This window comes from Odocoileus virginianus, chromosome 7 (assembly GCF_023699985.2).
Source record: "Odocoileus virginianus isolate 20LAN1187 ecotype Illinois chromosome 7, Ovbor_1.2, whole genome shotgun sequence".
In the NCBI taxonomy this organism is placed as follows: domain Eukaryota; kingdom Metazoa; phylum Chordata; class Mammalia; order Artiodactyla; family Cervidae; genus Odocoileus; species Odocoileus virginianus.
In genome coordinates, this window is record NC_069680.1 from 52,400,858 (window position 1) to 52,422,871 (window position 22,014).

Consider the following 22,014-nt stretch of genomic DNA (forward strand, 5'->3'; position numbering starts at 1 on the left):
TTAACATGCTGAAGAGCCAACATGCAAAGAAATTCTAGGAATGCTGCCTGTACAAAAGTTTTCCTAAAAAAGAAAGGTAAAACTACTTGTAAAGCAACAAACACAATGTTTAAAGAAAGTATCTGAAAGAAACCAGGGCTCCTTGCAGAGATGGTGACTCTAAGTGTGAGCTGAAAAATAAAACATGAACACAGAACATGTTCCCTGGTCACAAAGCAAAGAAGCTAATTAGAGACTGTGTGTGTGCTAAGTCGCTTCAGTCATGTCCAACTCTGCACCCTCTGGACTGCAGACTGCCAGGCTCCTCTGATTAGGTTGTGTCAAAAAGATGCTGAGTTGGCTTAAAGGTTTCCCATTGATCAAAGATGGGGCAATTTAGCTTCGAAGAGAATAACAACTGCGTTAGATTGAAACACAAATACATAAAACTTCAGGAGTTCAAATAAAACAAAACACTAGTCACCTCCACGCAAGGATATCAGATTATTATTCTAAAATTGGGTAAATAAGGCTTCACTCATGGCTCAGACAGTAAAATTGGGTAAATAAAAGAATCAAGTGTATTTTTTCCTCCTTTTCCCGCATCAATTTTTTGCATTTATATAGAGTTCATGAAGGAAAGTTATTCTTTGAGAGAATTCCAGATTTAAAAATAAATGCACAATATTGTAAAGCAAATATCCTTCAATTAAAAATAAATAAATTTAAAAAAAATAAAATGACTGCATATATAAAAATAAATAAATGCAGGACAAATTTAGAAAGCCACTAAATTATAATCTTGAATGTAATAATGATCAGTCACAGCTGCTAAAACTATTAGATATAACATTGATAGGGAATTTGACAATGACAGGCTAACAACATCTGAACCTACTGATCAGTTTTAACACAGCTGAAAGTGAAACAAGACCTACAAATGGGATACAGTAGAAAGTCCATATAATCAATATGAAATATTATTGCCCTAAAAGAGAATTTGAAACTAATCAGTCCTCTAGATCTAACTGTAAGCTATAGGAACACAGAGGACAGAAAAAGATGTTTTAAAAAGACCACAAAGATGTAATCAGATAAATTGAAAATATGGGAAATCTATAAGATCTAGCTTCTTCAATAAATGATGGCAAAGAAACAGAAAATTGTTAAAGATTAAAAGAAACTTAAAAGATTCATGTAAATGCAATGTTACAGACCTTGTTTGGATCTTGATATGCACAAATCAGAAGAGAACTTCAGAATTGGGGCAATTTGAACAAAGAATGGTTATAAGATTATATTTAGGACTAATTTTTTATTTTGTTAGGTGTGATAATGGTAATGTGATTTTGTTATAGTAAAATATTTTTAAAAATCTGCAAGACTGAAAGCATGACATATATTCAGAAATTCAATTAGTAGATTGATACGGAGCAAACAGTTTGATTTATAGCTAGTCCCTTTTCAGGAAAAAAATTTCATGTTTCTGCTAGATCTTGGAATTTCAAACCACTAAAAACACACTGTCACCGAACTTTCTACTTTCAAAGGAACATACCACCTCAGCTGGGTAAATGTCAGACAACCAAGTTTTGTTACTGCTCCAGGATGTCTTTTCTCATTTAACATGTGAACATAGTCACCACATACAATACTCTAAAATGTCACAAATACATAATTATACTATGTCTCTATAAATATTGTATTAGAAAACTTACTAAATAGCAGAACTGAAGGACAAGCACATTTCATGATCTTCTTGAAGCACTGAACTGATTTTCTTCCCTGTAGCTTTGCTTATAGATGTTTTCAGTTTCTTAGCTAATTTTTTTGGTGTGTTAGTTATAGAAGATTCTTCTGTACAGCAACTATATACTTCCACCTTTATCTGAAAGTCTGGCCCTGCTTCATTACTAAAAACAAGGACAATCATAATGTTAGAAATTTAACTTAGGAGAAAATAAAACTACAACATACTCTGATGTTTTCATAACTTTTCAAAGCAGCATTTGGAACAGGTTTATGTTAATAGATATTAATGAGATAGAATCTCCCTGAGTTTATTTAGTATCTAAATGACCTGAAAGGGTCACTGCAACTTCTAGAGCCACCAGCTTCTAAAGTAGGGCAATTTTAACTCAATGTAAACAATATATTCAGGTAAATTACTTAAAGAAAAATAATAAAATGCCCTGGTTGTTTTGTTGCCAATGCTATTGTTCTTTTTCAGTTCCTTAATAAAATTATTTTAAGGCATTTACATTATATGTGTGATTTCCTGAAATGACCATTCCTCAAAAGGAAAAAGATGTGAAAACAAAAAGGAAAGAAAATTAAATAAAAGGTTTCTTCTGCTGAAAGCTTTCGCTTTCATGTCTTTTTCATCAAGTGCTTACAGTCCACTCAACAATGTGCCCCCTCCTTCCCGCTCCACCTTTGTTCTAATGACTGACATTTCACTATTTGGTTATACAGGAGAAAACAAACAAATATGAAGAGATAAACTTCACAAAACATTAGAAGTATCTGTAAAAATGCACAGTGCTACAACAAATAAACTCTGTGCATTAGCACCCAGCATAAATACAAATATTACCAATCTTACAAAAGAGGGAGAGAGACTTCAAGGCATGAACTCCTTGAGGTGGAATGAAGTCTTGGTAATCTTTGTATTCTTAATCTAGCATAAAATATATTCAGTATGTATTAAAACAATATGCAGAAAATCTGCAATGTCAAGACTGGCTTTGTTCTTTCTCAGACACAATGAACTATCTTTACTATAAAAGACTGTGGTGATGTTACTGCTAATAAAATATACTTAAAATTGCAAAAGACGTCCATCAGCAGAGTCTGCCTGTAAAGGAAGGTCCATCAGTCTCAGAGATTTTAAATACACAGCACAGACTTTTTAAGATTTAAATAGCCAATCTATAGTTTGAATAAATTCAAGGAATAATTGGATTTGAAATACTTTTATAGTTTATTACTTGGCAACTTTTAAACATACAGTATTCATGGTAATGACTAACAAATGTCAATATTTAGAGAAAAACCAGGGATTCATAAATACTGAATATTTATTAAAACAATCATAACAAAAAGCACATTTCAAAACAACATTTAGAACATTTGTGAGCAGTTATTTTTAGAACAATTTTAAACACTTACAGAATTATTAAAAAGTTATAAATCATGAGCTGTCTTCCCAAGGAACTTGCACTATTCTGTGAAAAAAATTATCATTTTTTTTCTTTGTGGTGAAAATAAACAAAAGCAAATTGTTGTGAAGAAAAGAGTCCATTAACAGGACAGTTTTGCCATGAAAAAATTCTCTATAATAGTTGATAATGGAAATAAACATGTTTAGATAAATAATAAAAATTAATTTTTTAGTCTCCATTATGTAAACATTTGGCAATACTTGGGGGATCCTAAGTAAATTCCTTTGGTTCAACAGAGCTTATAAGATGGCCCACACTACTAATTACACAAAAAAATGTACTTTATTTTTCTGTGTTGCACAATTACTTAGGGGGACAGTGGACGAAAGCCCCAAAACATGGTTGCAGTAGTTCTTTTTTTAATGCTACATGAGTGGCAAAACTAGTACTTTCAAACTCAACTGTGTATAGTTCCATAACTAAAGATTGGAAAAAACATACATGTTGATCTCATTTTAATTGATAAGTAGTTACTAGTATTTCAATATGAAGATACTGTCTTTGAAACCCTGTAAGAAATATAAATCACATACTGATTTAAGGCCAAAAGAAAAAAATGCTAGGAAAAACTTATATTAGTTAAAAATGATTTCTATGGCTACCGGAGGAGTTCTTTCTGATTCTATATTATGACCACAATAAAATAAGCCTGTAAAAGGGCAGGGGCAATAAAAATGGCCCTGAGGATCACCCAAGTTTTTACTGTTTTGGAGTACATGAAAGAAGTGCACCATAAGAAAAAGAACATCTTGAAATTTTACTAAAGTTCTTTTCCTAAGTACATATTTCAGAACTATCTAATAAAGTTGTTACACTATTTTAGTATTTCTGTAAGTAAATCTCCTATATGAGATGTAAGAATCTGTTTTATGCTCAAACTCACTCTATATAAAATCACATTGTAATGATATGCCATTGTATTCATAGCTTTACTACTAATATTATATGATTTCCACTTTATTTGACATTAGAAAAATTTCAAATCCAGAAATGACTTTTAAATAATGCAATATTCAAAATCAATTAGAACAGTTAAAGATTTTAATGCTTCAAAAATAAGTCAATAATTTTGCCTTCCTCTGAAAAAGGTAGAATTTTAGGTTCTTTTCCTTCAATTAAGATTAAAAAAAATACTTACAATATGGTCACATTTTCAAAACATATATCTGTGATTGTTTTATCCACAATTACCATCTCAGTATCAAAAACTTCAGCTCCCATTTTGAATAAACAAAAAATGGCATAGTGCTGTGATCCTAGAGAAGAAAAATATTAAAACAATGACTCATGTGATGAATCATGCCTATTTTACATCAAAATCTACTTGAAAATGAAAAAAATAGCCTAAATATTTGTTAATAGATTCTTATTTTCATACATTGTACACTGTAATCCTTTAATTTTTTTATTGAGACTGTTTTGTCAGTATATATTAATTGCTTGCTCAACTAAAATGCAACTGAGTCTCAAAAAATAAAGTTAAAAATATAGGCCTAAAGTAACCACCAAACTCATAAATTTTATTCCTAGGAAACTCCTTAAGCTTTAATTAATAGCAAATTTTGCACTACATATATACTATTACCCCTGTCATTTTGGCTTCCAAATATACTTAATAAAAATAAGTTTTCTATTTTAAGAGGTTAGGAGCAGATACATTAACAACAAAACATTTTCCACCAAAGAGAGAGGGGGGAAACTAAAAAAACAAAAAAAAGTAGAGATGTGAACACAAAAACCATAGCTGCTGGACCTTCTAAATTAATATATATATATATATATATATATATATATATGTATCTTTAAAGTATTTGGTGATTAAAAGACTAAATCCTCATTACTGAGAAAATGGAGCTCTTCAGATAAACTTAATTCTCTATAGTAATCAGAAAGATACACTTAATTCCCACATGTATTCCTTTATAAACTAAATTATATTTCTTAAATGAATAACAAATATACTAGCCTGATTTTGTATTTTTCATATAAAACTAATTATGCTCAATATGATTCAGGCTCAAAGTATGAGGAACAAAGCTATCATAATAGACAAGAAAGATAAAGGATTGTCATAACTTTTCTGCATTGCCTCTAACAGCTACAAATCATTTGAGGTTAATTTCCATGACCCAAGCCATGCATGGATTTGCTAAGACTATATAAAGCCATAAAATGCTGAAGGGGAAGAAAAATTAGATCAAGCTAAAAATCTTTTTCTCTTATATCCCATTAAATAATCTGAAGGAAGAGAACAAGGCAAAAAAAACCCTCCAATATTTCTGGTCAAATAATGTGGCCTTTACCTTCATTCAAACATCTCCTTTTGTTTCACAATTTCCTTCTCTATTACCTGTTGGCATCCTTGCACAGGTTCCTATCAATAGGATTATGCTTATTCTGTCAAATTACATTTATTTCAGTGTGGAAGCAGCTTCTTCTCCCAATTATCTCAAATTTACTACATACTAAAGAAAATACGTCAATTACAATCAAAATCATACATACGTTCTTTATTGCTGAAGTGATCAGAGTCTTTCCACATTAGTGGTATACGAACATCTATAATGGAGGCGGAAAAGAAAAGACAAGGAATAATTTTGGTAAATTTCATTTCTTAGAGTAAAATAAACCTCTGTATTCCATAATGGATTCTGACCACTAAAGCCAGTATTTATTTATTATTAAATATACTAACATAGTAATATTTTCTCTTAAACATAGCTTAGACTAGGAATATAAAATCTGTTACACTTATTTAAACCTCACCAAGTATTAAGAAATTAATTTATTAAGTAGCACCTATAATGAGCTTTTGTTATAAAATTTTTGTGATTTATGCTTATGAAATAGACAAAATTTGGGTAACCTAGTGTTGAATTTATATTTTGGGTAAGCAGTAGCAGCAAATGTAGTTAAATAAATTTCAAAATCATAGAACAGTAGAGGTAGAAATGACTTTAGAACGACCTTTTATCCACTATGTAAACTTTAAAGATGAAAAAAATTAAGTGACTTATATAAGATTACTGGTTTCTGGAAGAGACCCAACTCTTGACAAACAAATCCAAGATCTTTCCATTAGGAAGATTTAACTTGTCTACAAAAGAATTTGCAGATCTTTGTATATTCATGCTACAAACTATAGCATTTTCCTTAGGAAATAAAACTAAAGAGACGAATGTATTACTTCTTTCAGGCCAAGAAAGGGCCTATATTCTAAAAGTGATCTAAACATATTTCTCTCATTCACATATTCTTCAAATTCTAAGTTTAATAAATAATAAATTTATTCCAGAAATTAATCTAGAGCTTTCAAACAGTCAACATTTGTTCTTCCTAGTTTCCTCCATTCCTCCTTTTACTTTTAATACAAAGTTAACATCATGGAGTACCAACTTTCCTTTGACATTCTTATGCCATCTGCATATTTTCAAAGTTTGAGGATTAAGATTTTACCAAATTTATTTATAGCATAATACAGCACAGTAGAAATCTCAATGGTAAAGTGAAGTTAGTTTTAACTTTGTACTCAGAGTACAAATTTCCAAATTTTGTGGAAAATTTTTGTTTAAAACATTTCCCTATTACACTTTGGAAGTTTATGTGCCTATTTTTTCATACCTATTAATTATGCCACTTTCAAATAATTATAATTCTTTATGAACATAAGCTATTTGGCTATCTTTATACTGTGCTTCACTTTTAGATTCCATGATCTTTTGTCTACAATTTTGTTTAGAATTCTTTCTAAGGTTCTTAGCTCCTATTTCCAATTTCCTTTCTAGAAAAGCTTTCTATTATTCTATTCCTATGCTTCCTAACCAGGTATGAGTGCTCTTCCCACTGCTGCTTTAGCACTAATTTTTATCAAAAAGTGAGAAAAATAAAACATTATTCTATTGAGTTCTTCTTGTGTCAAACCAAACACTTTACATATATCTCATCCAACAATAATTTTGAAAACATATCTACCAATATACGGTTGTGTTTTCACTGTCATTTATCTCAAATGAGACATTTTTTTAATTTCCTCTTTGATTTCATCATCAACCCATTAGTCTTTTAGTGTCATGTTGTTTAGTCTCCATCTAATTGTTTTTTCTTGTTTCTTTGTGTGGTTTACTTCCAGTTTCATGCCATTGTGCATAGAAAAGATGCTTGAAAAAATTTCCATCCTCCTAAATTTGTTGAGGCTTGTTTTGTATCCAAGTATGTGGGTCTATCGTAGAGAATGCTGCATAAGCACTTGAAAAGAATGTATAGTCTGGATTTTTTTAATATAATGTCCTCAAAATATCAATTAAGTTTTAACTGTGAAAACACAACCATACAAAATCTATAGGATGCAGCAATACAGACCTTCCTCAAAAAAAAAAAAAAAAAAGATTTCAAATGAACAACCTCATCTACCACCTGAAAATATTAGAAAAGGAAGAACAAACAAAACCTAATGTCAGCAGAAGGAAGAAAACAATAAATATCAAAGAGGAAATATATAAAATAGATATTTTAAAACTGTAGGGGAAAAAATCAATAAAACCAAGAGCTGTTTTTCTGAAAGGGTAAACAAAATCAACAAACCTCTGGTCAGGCTCATTGAGCAAGAGGACCCAAATAAAGAAACAAGAAATGAAAGAGGAGAAATAACAGATACTGCAGAAACACAGAAACCCATAAGAGAACATTATGCACAATTATACGCCAACAAACTGGACAACCTGAAAGAAATAGACAACTTCCAACAACATACAGCCCACCAAAATGGAATCATGAAGAAGCATAATTTGAAGAGATCAATCACTAGAAGGGACATCTGCTGCTGTTGTCCTACTCTTTGCAATCCCATGGACTGCATGCCAGGCTCCTCTGTTATCACTATCTCCCGGAGTTTACTCAAACTTGTGTCCATTGAGTTGGTGATGCTATCTAACCATCTCATTTTCTGTCACCCTCTTCTCCTTTTGCCTTCAGTCTTTCCAGAAGTGAAACAGAATCCGTAAAAAACAAAATAAAAACTCCCCACCAAAAAAATCCAGGACTGGATGGCTTCACCGGGGAATCCTAAGAAACATACAAAGAACTTACACTGATCCTTCTCAAACTCTACCAAAAGACTGAAGAGGAGGGAGCACTTCCGAAGCCATCCCATGAAGCCACCATCACCCTTGTATCAAAACCAGACAAAGACACTATCAAAAGAGAGAATTACAGGCCAAAAACTTTGATAAATATAGATCCAAAAACTCTCAACAAAACGGCTCTGATGGCAAAGAATCTGCCTACAACACAGGAGACACAGGTTCAGCCCTCGGGTTGAGAAGATGCCCTGGAGAAGGGGATGGCCGCCCACTCCAGTGTGCTTGCTTAGAGAAGCCCGTGGAGAAAGGGTCAGACACAACTGAGTGACTAAGCACAGAGCACATCCTTGACAAACACGGATCCAAAATCTCTCAACAAAATACTAACAAACCAAATCAAATAACACATAAAAAAGATCATACACCACCATCAAGTTGGATTTATCCCAGGGTCACAATGATGGTTCAACATATGCAAATCAATCAATGTGATACACCACATCAACCAAAGGACAAAAGCACATGATCATCTATCTCAATGGATGTAGAAAAAACACCTGATAAAATTCAACATCCATTTATGATTTAAAAAAAAAAAAACCTCTTACCACAGTAGCGGGAACATATCTCGACATAATAAAACCTATTTATGATAAATCTATAGCCAACATAATATTCAACAACGAAAAGTTGAAAGCCTTCTCACTAAATTCTAGAACAAGACAATGCAACCCACTTTCACCACTTTCTTTGTTTGTTTGTTTTTTATTTGGCTGCACCTCATGGCTTGTGGGATCTTAGTTCCCCAACCAGGGATTAGACCCAAGTCCATGGCAGTGAAAGTACTGAGACTTAACCACTGGATTGTCAGGAAATTCCATCACCACTTCCATTCAACATAGCATTGGAAGTCCTAGCCACAACAATCAGACAACCACAACAAAAAGAAATACAAGATATCCAAATTGGAAGGAAAGAGGTAAAATTGTCATTATATGCAGAAGACAGGATACTACATAGACAGAACCTTAAAAGACTCCACCCAAAAACATTAGAACAAACGAATTCAGCAAGGTAGCAGGATACAAAATTAACATACAGAAATCTGTTGTATTTCTCTACAATTAACAACGAAATATCAGAAAGGGGAAGTTCAAAAAAGGTGCGTTTAAAATTACACCAAAAAATAAAAATATTTAGAAATAAACCTGACCAAGGAGGTAACTTAAATGCTGAGAATTATAAAAATACTGATAAAGGAAATTAAAGATGACTTAAAGAAGTGAAAAGGTATACCATGCTCTTGAATTATAATTTATAGCGTTAAAATGGCCATACTATGCAAAGCAATCTACATATTTAAGACAAACCCTGTCAAATTACCCATCATTTTACACAAAACTAGAAAAACCCTAAAATTTATATAGGACCATAAAAGACCCAGAATTGCCAAAGCAATCCTGAGGAAAAAGAACAAAGCTGGAGGCATAAACCTTCCAGATTCAGATGATACCTCAAAGTTACAGACAAAAACAGCATGGCATTGGGACAAAAACAGACATATGGATCAGTGTAACAGAAGAGAGTCCAAAAATAAACCCACACACCTATGGTCAATTAATTTTCAACAAAGGAGGTAAGAATATAAAATGGAGAAAAGTCTCTTCAACAACTGATGGTGGGAAAATGGACAGCTACATGTAAATCAAAGAAATTAGAATACTCCTTTCACACTATATATAAAAATAAACTAGAAATGGCTTACAGACTTAAATATAAAACAGGACACCATAAAACTCCTAGAAAAGAACATAGGCAAAGCATTCTCTGACATATATAGTACCAATGTAATCTTAGGTCAGTCTCCCAAAGCAGTAGAAGTAAAAGCAAAAAATAAACAAATGAGGCCTAATCAAACTTTAAGCTTTGGCACAGCAAAGGAAATCATAAAAAAAAAGAAAAGAAAAGGCAACCTACAGACTGGGAGAAAGTATTTGTAAATGATATGACCAACAAGAGTTTAATTTCCAAAATACACAAACAGCTCATACAATTCAGTAACAAAAAAGCTAAACAACTCAATCAGAAAATGGGCAGAAAATCTAAACAGACATTTCTCCAAAGAAGACATATAGATGACCAACATGTGCATTAAAAGATGCTCAAACATCACTTTTTATTAGAGAAATGTATGTCAGAACTATAAAAATTATCTGACCAGTGAAGTACTATCTCAGACTGGACAGGATGGCCATCACTAAAATGTCTACAAATAATAAGCACCAGAGGCAGTGTGGAGTAAAGGGAACACTCCTGCACTGCTGGTGGGAATGTACATTGGTGCAGCCACTATGGAAAACAGTACAGGAGGCTCCTCAAAAACTAAAAACAGAGTTGCTATGTGATCCAGCAATTCCACTTCTGGGCATACATTCAGACAAAAGTATAATTCAAAAAAAAATACACAACATTGTTCATAGCAGCACTATTTACAATAGTCAAGACATAGAAGCAACTTAAACATTCACCAACAGATAAATGTATAAAAAAGATGTGTGTGTGTGTGTGTATATATATATATATATTTACACACATACACACACACACACATAATGAAATACTACTCAACCATAAAAAGAAATAAAATAATGCCATTTGCAGAAACATGAATGTATCCAGACATTATCATAAGTGAGGTAAGTCAAAAACGGAAATACAAATACTATATGGTATTACTTATACATGGGATCTAAAATGATGCAAATGAACTTATTTACAAAATAGAAACAGATTCACAGACATACAAAACAAACTTGTGGGTACCAAAAGGAAAATGAGGTGAGAAAGGGATAAATTAGGAGTTTGGGATCAGCAGATCCCACTATAATACAAACTATTATATGTATAAAATAGATAAACAAGGTCCTACTGTAGAGCCCAGGGAACTGTATTCATACCTTATATGGAGCAGAATATGAAAAAGAAAATATATAGGGATTGAACCCAGGTCTCCTGCATTGCAGGCTGATTCTTTACTATCTGAGCCACCAGGGAAACCATGGTTGTTCAGCCAGCCAGTCATGACAGATGCTTTGTGACCCCATGGACTGTAGCACGCCAGGCCTCTCTGTCCCTCACCATCTCTGAGTTTGCCCAGGTTCATGTTCATTGTATCAGTGATATTGTCCAGCCATCTCATATTCTGATGCCCTCTTCTCCTTCTGCCCTTGATCCTTCCAGCACCAGGGACTTTTCCAATGAGTCATCCATGTGCATCAGATGACCAAAATACTGGCGCTTCAGCTCCAGCATCAGTCCTTCCAATGAATATTCAGGGATGATCTTCCTTAAGATTGGCTGATTTGATCTCCTTGCTGTCCAAAGGACTTTCAGGAGTCTTCTCCAGCACCACAGTTCGAAGGCATCAACTTTTTGGCATTCTGCCTTCTTTACTTATGGTCCAGCTCTCACAACTGTTATGTGACCACTGGGAAGACCATAGCCTTGACTATACAGACCTTTGTCAGCCAAGTAATGTCTCTCCTTTTCAACACACCGTCTAGGTTTGTCATAGCTTTCCTGCCAAGAAGCAATCATATTCTGATTTCATGGCTGCAGCCACTGTCTGCAGTGATTGTGGAGCCCAAAAAGAGGAAATCTGTCACTACTTTCACCTTTTCCCCTTCTATTTGCTGTGCAATAATGGGACTGGATGCTATGATCTTTGTTTTTTTAATATTTAGTCTTAAGCTGGCTCTTTCACTCTTCTTCACCTCATTATCAAGAGACTCTTTAGCTCCTCTTTGCTTTCTGCCATTAGAGTGGTATCATCTGCATACCTTAGGTTGTTGCTGTCCCACTTGATACCAGCTTATAACTCATCCAGCCCAGAATTTCTCATGATGTGCTCAGTGTATAGATTAAACAAACAGGGTGACAGCAGATAGCCCTGTCGTACTCCTTTCTCAACCCTGAACTGATCAGTTGTTCCATGCAGGGTTCTAACTGTTGCCTCTTGACCTCCATACAGGCTTCTCAGGAGACAGGTAAGATAGTCTGGTAATCACATCTCTCTAAGAGCTTTCCACAGTTTGTCATGATCCACACAGTCAAAGGCTTTAGTATAGTTGATGAAACACATAGATGTTTTTCTGAAATCCCCTTGCTTTCTCTATAATCCAGCAAATGTTGGCAATTTGATCTCTTCCTTTTCTAAACCTAGCTTGGACATCTGGAAGTTCTTGATTCATATAATGCTGAAGTCTAGCATGCAAGATTTTAAGCATGACCTTACTCACATGGGAGATGAGTGCAACTGTCCAATGGTTAGCACATTCTCTGGTACTACCCTTCTTAGGAATTAGGATGAGGACTGACCTTTTCCAGTCCTGTGGGCACTGCTGGGTCTTCCAGATTTGCTGACATAATGAATGCAAAACCTTGATGGCATCTTCCTTTGGGGATTTGCATAGTTCTGCTAGAATTTCATCACATTCACTAACTTTACTAACAGCAGTGCTTCTTAAGGCCCATTTGACGTCACTCCAGAATGTCTGGCTCTGGGTGACTAACCACACCATCATAGTAATCCAGTTCATTAAGATCTGTTTTATACAGTTCTTCCATGTACACACAGACAAACACAGACACACACAGACACACAGCTAACACTCGAGTTACAAGAACAACAAACTCTAGGGAGACCGAAGTCTTTGGAAGCTCTTGTAAGGCAGCTAAGATAGGAAAACGGTCTATCTGAAGAAAATGTCAAGATTATAGAAAACCATTTCACAACATGAGTTACTATGATATGGACTAAAGAGGTTTTAAAATTTGTGACTTTCATGCTAGGTTTCTGTTTGTCAAATCAAATTATATTTAAAGTAAGCTTTTTCCTATGTAAAGTTCTTAACCTTAATGAAGCTAAGCAAGTGCTCTAATGTTATGAACTGCATCCTGTTCTCATTACGCTCATTTTTGAGAAAAACTAGACAGTTGCTGGGCAGAAGACATTTCATTACTTATTAATTTTCAAAATTTAAAGTAAAAATGTAGTAAATAAATAATATGATTAAGTTATAAAGTGGGAGAACACAGATATGGTAAACAAGAGCCCAAAACAGAAGTCAGGCTCAGGCATCAGTCCTGGCTCTACACTAAGAAGTGGCTTGGACAAGTCAGTTACAAGATTGCGTCTCAGTCTCTAATTTGTAAAAGGAGGGCATTTAACTAGATCTTTAACACAGTCCATTTCTTTATAGCTCCTTCCCTTTCTATATGACAATCTTATACTTATACAAAACCACATGCTGGCTAGAATTTTATATTATTAACTGTTGGATTCTTCTCAATATTTACTAAACTCCACATTACATGACCTTTTATATTGTATAGGAAAATACTCCTGTTAACATTTTATTCCAGTAGAACTAAAATCACGAATCAACCATTAGCCCAGTCCTTAGGAGAGGTACTTTAAACTTCAAAGAATATGTATCTGATATGTGGCTGACCATCACCAGTTCAGTTCAGTTGCTCAGTCATGTCCAACTCTTTGCAACCCCGTGAACTGCAGCACGCCATTTCTCCCTGTCCATCACCAACTCCCAGAGTTTATCCAAACTCATGTTCATTGAGTCAGTGATGCCATCCAACCATCTCATCCTCTGTCGTCCCCTTCTCCTCCTGCCCTCAATCTTTCCCAACATCAGGGTCTTTTCAAATGAGTCAACTCTTCACATCAGGTGGCCAAAATACTGGAGTTTCAGCTTCAACATCAGTCCTTCCAATGAATACCCAGGACTGATCTCCTTTAGGATGGACTGGTTGGATCTCCTTGTAGCCCATGGGACTCTCAAGAGTATTGTCCAACACCACAGTTCAAAAACCAGTTCGTTGGCGCTCAGCTTTCTTTATAGTCCAACTCTCATATCCATACATGACCACTGGAAAAACCATAGCCTCGACTAGATGGACCTTTGTTGACAAAGTAATGTCTCTGCTTTTTAATATGCTGTCTAGGTTGGTCATAACTTTCCTTCCAAGGAATAAGTGTCTTTTAATTTCATGGCTGCAATCACCACCTACAGTGATTTTGGAACCCAAAAAAATAGTCAGCCACTGTTTCCCCATCTATTTCCCATGAAGTGATGGGACCAGATGCCATGATCTTACTTTTCTTAATGTTGACCTTTAAGCCAACTTTTTCACTCTCCTCTTTCACTTTCATCAAGAGGCTCTTTAGTTCTTCTTCATTTTCTGCCATAAGGGTGGTGTCATCTGCATATCTGAGGTTATTGATATTTCTCCTAGCAGTCTTGATTCCAGCTTGTGCTTCTTCCAGCCCAGCATTTCTCATGATGTACTCTGTATATAAGTTATATAGGCAGAGTGACAATATGCAGCCTTGATGTAGTGCTTTTCCTATTTGGAACCAGTCTGTTGTTCCACGTCCAGTTCTAACTGTTGCTTCCTGACCTGCATATAGGTTTCCTAAGAGGCAGGTCGGATGGTCTGGTATGCCCATCTCTTGAAGAATTTTCCACAGTTTATTGTGATCCACACAGTCACAGGCTTTGGCGTAGTCAATAAAGCAGAAATAGATGTTTTTCTGGAACTCTCTTGCTTTTTCGATGATCTAGCGAATGTTGGCAATTTGATCTCTGGTTCCTCTGCCTTTTCTAAAACCAACTTGAACATCTGGAAGTCAATGGTTCACGTATTGCTGAAGTCTGGCTTGGAGAATTCTGAGTATTACTTTACTAGCGTGTGAGATGAGTGCAATTGTGCAGTAGTTTGAGCATTCTTTGGCATTGCTTTTCTTTGGGATTGGAATGAAAACTGACCTTTTCCAGTCCTGTGGCCACTGCTGAGTTTTCCAAATTTGCTGGCATATTGGGTGCAGCACTTTCACAGCATCATCTTTCAGGATTTGAAATGGCTCAACTGGAATTCCATCACCTCCACTAGCTTTGTTTGTAGTGATGCTTCCTGAGGCCCACTTGACTTCACATTCCAGGATGTCTGGCTCTAGGTGAGTGATCACACCATCGTGATTACATCGGTCGTGAAGATCTTTTTGTATAGTTCTTCTGTGTATTCTTGCCACCTCTTCTTAATCTCTTCTGCTTCTGTTAGGTCCATACCATTTCTGTCCTTTATTAAGCCCATCTTTGCACATAGTTATTTAAACTTCTTGATACCCTGAGTTTAAAGTTATTTTTTATAAACCAAAAATTTCAATGAGGTTAATTTTTAAAATATTTTTAGAAAGTACAGTTTGTATCTATTTAACACGTAACTTATTAAAATGTGTGCATGTGTCATTTTAAAATTCCAGAATGAAAGAGTACTACTTAATATTATACCTTCCCACTTATATGTATTTTATTAAAAGAAATTATAGATAGGACCTTGGCTTTCTAGCTTGGGCAGTGGTAAAGAATCTAACTTCCAATGCAGGAGATTCAGGTTTGATATCTGGGTCGGGAAGATCCCCTGGAGTAGGAAATGACAACCCAGTCCAGTAATCTTGTGTGGAAATCCATGGACAAGAGGTGCCTGGTGAGCTACAGTCCATGGGGTTATAAAGAGTCACACATGACTGAACACACATGCATGAACATATATGTACAACTGAATCACTTTGCTATATGCTAGAAACTAACACAACATTGTAAATCAACTACAATTAAAATATATATATATTTACACAATTTAATAGTCAAGTGACAGGATTAACTGCTTACATTTGCATTTTCTGGATTAAGAAAAATGTTAATAAACTTACTGGCCAGTTCAGTGAATATGTTTGTATCCATGGCCCAGTTTTCTTTTTAAATATACATTATTTATGGCTCCTAGTTTAAAAAATTAATTATTTAATCTATGGAGATTTCTGAATATGTGAGGTAAAAATATAAATATTCTTCTTATAAAAATAGTTGTTCCAGCTCCATTTATATATCTAATAGCTCTTTTCTTCACTGACTGAATGGTGCCATCTTCACCACATATGCCATTCTGAGAGTCTTTTCCTTGGCTAATGCTTTATAGATCTGAGTCATTAATCAATTACTTCCTATTAATACCCTGATATCAATACCACACCATCATAACTATTGAAATTTTATATACCTTACCATCTGTTCAGAAATAAATCCTTCAAAAAACATCTTATTTTCACCTGCTAATTTCTTTAAGTAAATCTTAAAAATACTGGGTCAAAATCTCCCCTCCAAAATGTTTTATTAGAATTCTATTATTCAAAATGAGCTTCTCAGGTGGCTCCTGACAGAAATTTTTTGTTGTTGTTCAGTCACTCAGTAACATCTGACTCTTTGTGACCCCATGGACTGCAGCACACCAGGCTTCCCTGTCCTTCACATCTCCTGAAACTTGCTCAAATTCATGTCCATTCAGATGGTGATACAATCCAATCATCTCGCCCTCTGTCATCCCCTTCTCCTGTCTTCAATCTTTCCCCGCATCAGGGTCTTTTCCATCAGGTGGCCAAAGTATTGGAGTTTCAGCTTCAGCATCAGTCCTTCCAATGAATATTCAGGACTGATTTCCTTTAGGATTAACTGGTTTGATCTCCTTGCAGTCCAAGGGACTCTCAAGAGTCTCCTCCAGTGCCACCATTCAAAAGCATCAATTCTTCGGCACTCAGCTTTCTTTATAGTCCAGCTCTCACATCCATACATGACTTCTGGAAAAACTATATAGCTTTGACTAGACAGACCTTTTTTGGCAAAGTAACGTCTCTGCTTTTTAATATGCTGTCTAGATTTGTCAAAGCTTTTCTTCCAAGGAACAAGCGTCTTTTAATTTCATGGCTGCAGTCACCATCTACAGTGATTCACCACCAGAAATATACCCATCCAAAAACATGTTATTCTCACTTGCTAATTTCTTTAAGTAAATCTTAGAAATACTATGTCAGAATCCCCCCTCCAAAGTGTTTTATTAGAATTTATTATCCAAAATGGGTTTTCCCAGGTGGCTCAGTCGTAGAGAATTGCCTGCCGGTGCAGGAGACCCAGGTTCGATCACTGAGTTAGGAAGACCCCTGGAGGAGTAAATGGCAACCCACTCCAGTATTCTTGCCTGGAGAGTCTCATGGACAGAGGAGCCTGGCAGGCTGCAGTCAAGAGTCACCAAGAGTCAGACACAACTGAGTGACTGAGCACACATATTACCCAAAGTAACTTGGGAACTGTTAACTTTACAAATATGCTATTTATATAGAGTAGTATAATACAATTACTATTATGTTTTATTTAAGGTTATTCTTGGGATATTTATTGGGGTTTTTTTGCTGATTTTATTGTAAAGGAGATAATTTTTGCCATCATATTTTATAACTAGTTATTCTGACTCTGGGACCAACTACCACTTTTTGTAAATGTCTCAGTAAATTCCCTTTATTTTCTAGGTCTGCAATCTATTGTCTTCAAATAGTACTTAATTTATCTGTATCTTTTCAGTAGTTTCAACTTTCACTCTTAGTATTTTAGCTAAAATTTCTAAAACTCTGTTGTAAAATTGATATAATAGACAAAGCTATTTTGTTCTTGATTTTAAAAGGATTGCCTTTATTGTTTTCTATGACTTCACTGATGTCCTGTCAAAGGGCTTGCTACTTTCTTGACCATAGTTGATGACTCACTGCATTTCACAACTGCTCTTTTTCATAGTTGCTCTTTTTCTACTAGGGTGGTATTAACTATTTACACCACCTTGGAAGGAACACTAGACCCTTGCTTCTTTTGCCATACAACCACAGCCTATTCATCAGTTTGCCCTTTCCCATGCCTAGCTATGTCAAATCCTCAAGAAGAGAAGGTAGACATTTCTTATCTATTTCCCAAGCAGTCATGTACTGTTTAGATGGAAAAAAAAAAAAAAAATGTATAAGTTAGTAATTATTTTTAAATTCAGTGTCAAAGAGCAGAAATTCCTTCCACATTCTTGCAAATGATTGACTCAGTTTTAGTTTACAGTACTCTTAACTTCTTTTTTAATGTTTTAATTGACACTTTATTGTTGAAACTGATCAGGATAGCTAAATTGATGCTATCAGGTCCCAGAAGTTCTGTCATTTTCAAAAGTGAAATCCAAGTTACTTTTGTGAACTGATTTGGTTTTAGTCAATGAATTAGTAGTCTGCCTGTTTACCACGTGCAATTTTTTTATGTTTAGCAGAAATAATCAGGATAAACCTCAATTATTCTTTTAACTTTCCTAAAGATCTGGCCAGTGAGTGGTGAAGCTGGAAACAGAAAACCCAAGTACCTTCTGGAAAACAATGTAATCTCAGAAATACCATGAAATTTTGTCGCAAATATTCATTTTGATCAAAATAAGTCATTATTTTCATTCCCACATCAAAATAAAATGGATTTATAAAGGGCGAATTCATTTTTAACGTTCTTTGTTTTTATCTTTTACAAATACATACACACACACACACACAAAACAAACACACAGACAAGATATGATTAGGCCTAAGCAAAGATAAGAAGAAATTTTGCAAGTATCCCATTTTCTGAGAATTTTGGCTCCTTAATTTAAAATTATCATTTATAATAAAGGAACACATGAAATAAGATTGATTTCTACACTCAAGTATTCTTGGTCAAGAAAACAGTTTCCTCTCTTAAATGCTTTTATTTAAACACTCTTCTAAATGGACAGTTAATGCTAATTTCATGAACTGCTGCAGTCAATAACCTACTATGAAATGACAATAAAGGCTAACTCTGTCATGGCATTCAGTCTTCAAAAACAATTTAACACATCTCATTTGTTTACGGAGTGGCACTATAACATAAGCAAGGAATTATATTTCAGTATTAAAGATTATATTTAAGTATTTTTAGAATCCTCTTTAAAAATCTACACTTTTGTTTTTTTTCACATTAAATTTATTGAACATAGTTAACAATATGTAAAAGTGCTATATTTGGCATCAGAAGCATAAATAAGATATAAAACATGTTTCATTCCACTCATATCATAATTGCAAAGAGGAAAACATAAATAACTATAGAGCAAGCAACAGATTTTTATATGTAGTTCATTTATTTTCTGAAGAATTTCTGCTAAGAATAATTCCTCTGATTTAGGACAATTATGTCATGCGTAAAATTCAGGTCTACCCGTCCTGTAGTAGAATTTTCGTTTATCATGAAGACATTTCTAAAAACAGTTCCTTGGGTGACATGGCCTGAAATGTAGCAGCAGGCTTCCTGGAGCTAAGAGAACAAGGCTTTCAGCCAATGAAACAACCTAGTTATTACTTAAGGGCTGCTGGAGGTCTGTTGTTTCTAAAATGTATCAGTGAGATAATAATTATAAAAGATACATTATCTAACTAGCAGACCCATGAGTCAGTCATGTATTTATTCACTCCAATCTGTGGCATCTCCAAGCCATTGTCTTCAGCTTCCTCAAACACTTTGGAGAAACTGAGACAGCACAGCATAAGTGCCATCTAGTGGTGAAGGGTTTCCTAACTGCATTAAGAATTCAGAGGAGGAAAACATCATTTCTAGGGGAATGATAACAGGGAAGGCTTTACAGATGGGCTAATAGATCCTGAAGATACTACAGTTATTTCAAGAGTTAACTGGGGGGTCAGGAGCATACGGTGCATTGACAGAACACAGAGAAAAATATATGGCTAATATAGACAGCTTATGTATAGGAATAGTGGACAATAGGACTAGAAAAATAGTTGTGAGTGTGCAAGTCACTCAGTCATGTCCAACTGTTTGCAACCCCATGGACTATATACAGTCCAAGGAAAAATGCTTGGGTCAAAATAGGAAACTCTGGTGGGGGGAGTGTCTACTCTCTATCCTATGGGCAACAGAGTGCAGTCATCCATCCAATCAATGTTCACTGAATAATAACTACACATGAGCTCTGTATTAGTTTCTGGGTATACAGTGACAAACAAAGCAAACACGGTTCCAAGCCTCATGGAAATTTTGGAGTAGACAAACATTAAAAGAAAGCGGTATTGAAACTTCTGAGCAGAAAAGGAATGGAGAGTCAAACGACTTGAGTCTGTGGCCCAGCTCAACTACTTACAGGAAGTGATTTAACCTCTGAGTCTGTAGAAAAAGAGAACTACCCTGCTTATTTCACAGTGTGGCACTGAAGAGAAAACTACATTAATATACACAATATACATGAATCGGTTTTCTCAGACTGTAAAATTCTACACAAATGTGGAGCATAATGATGAAAACAGTGTTTTACAACAAATATTCTGGTAGAGGTATGCAAAATAAAATGAAAATGGATATAAGGAATTTAAAAAACCACTAATTCTAGGAAGTTACTTTATAGAATTTACTCAGCAATATAAAAATGATCCATTACAGCATACCTGATATGGCAATCTTTCCTCTACAAGCTGTCCGTTCTTTACTTTCAAAATTCTCCTCACTGTCAAAAGAAAATAAAAACCTAATGAAAAAAAAAAACAAAGATCTTCTCTAATAAGCAATTGTTTTTTAACAATCTTTCACAAATGCCTAAATATTAAAAACAAACACATATCCTGGAATAACAATGACTTCCAGTTAATATAAACTATTTGACTCAAACTTTGTGATATTTAGCCAACAGCTAGCTAACTTTAAAAGAAATAGAGCCAGTCTCTCTTTTATTTTTTCATATAAGCTTTACTTTCCCTGATGATTGCGTATTAGCTTACTCTACAATGAAAGTCTTTTGTGACCTCTTACATTTATAAACAAGATATGCCATATTTACACAAGTCCTAGGAAGTATAGCTTGGGTAACCATTTCATAAATTACATTTATAGCTTACCAGATTACAGTTACCTGAAAAAGTTAATAAATAAACTTTCTAACCATGAGCTTGCCGCCGAAGTGTATATTATCCCTATAAAATCTCTAACATTTAAAAAATTACTCTCTGCTACATATTCATGTGTAGTAATATCGTAATTTACTTCCTTGAAGCTTTAAACACTAAGCATATATCAAAACAATAAATTAACTAAGGTGGCAAAGGAAGGGAGTGGCCCTCTAGAGAGAATAAATGTGGAGAGGAAAACATTACCATGACAATAGCAAATGTCTCAAAGGAAATTCTTGGGATATAAGACACTTCCAGGTTTGAATGTAGACTATACTATTATCATAAAGTTTTTTTTCAAAATAGTTATTTCCATTAGACCAAATCAATCCCATCTCTAAACAGTTCTCCAATATCCTGTTTCCTAATAAATAACCTACATTTAGAGATTAGCATTCCATTTCTAGAGCAATGTATCCAGGAGTATTCTTCTGTGCACTTTTTTTTTTGTCTCTATTCAATTTGGTTAGCCAATTAACTGCCAGTTAATTTAATTAGGTACTTCAAGTATGTGGTAAGATAGAAGCTTCATTTGAATACTGTTTTGATTCTAAAAGGACTTTTGGAGAAAGACTGAGTGGGAGTGTGAAGTGTATCTAAGCTTCAGAAGAGTATGACACATCTTATATGCATTTCAGTAGCCTTGCTAAAAAGACTGCACATAATATTACCATGCACCAAATTTTAAAACAAAATATATCATCCTACTTTTTTAACTCTTATTGAATTAAGCCCATAAGTATTACAGGTGAAATAAATTCCAAAGGAGCAAAAATAATTTACTGAGGTACTTATGGTCAGTAAGCCTATACGGGACATTTATATAGAGAGTATT

The 22,014-nt window shown here is 34.5% G+C and overlaps 1 protein-coding gene across 1 annotated transcript in view; it reads right to left on the bottom strand.

Moving 5' to 3' along the window:
- The window catches only part of RTKN2 (rhotekin 2), a 109,325-nt gene that overhangs the window by 62,622 nt on the left and 24,689 nt on the right, over positions 1–22,014 (bottom strand). The window contains exons 3-6 of the mRNA XM_020897787.2: positions 20,682–20,740; positions 5,709–5,762; positions 4,342–4,459; positions 1,698–1,892 (exon numbers count right to left, since the gene is read on the bottom strand). Of these exons, the coding sequence (XP_020753446.2) occupies positions 1,698–1,892; positions 4,342–4,459; positions 5,709–5,762; positions 20,682–20,740 (426 nt within the window). The remainder of the gene's footprint in view (positions 1–1,697; positions 1,893–4,341; positions 4,460–5,708; positions 5,763–20,681; positions 20,741–22,014) is intronic.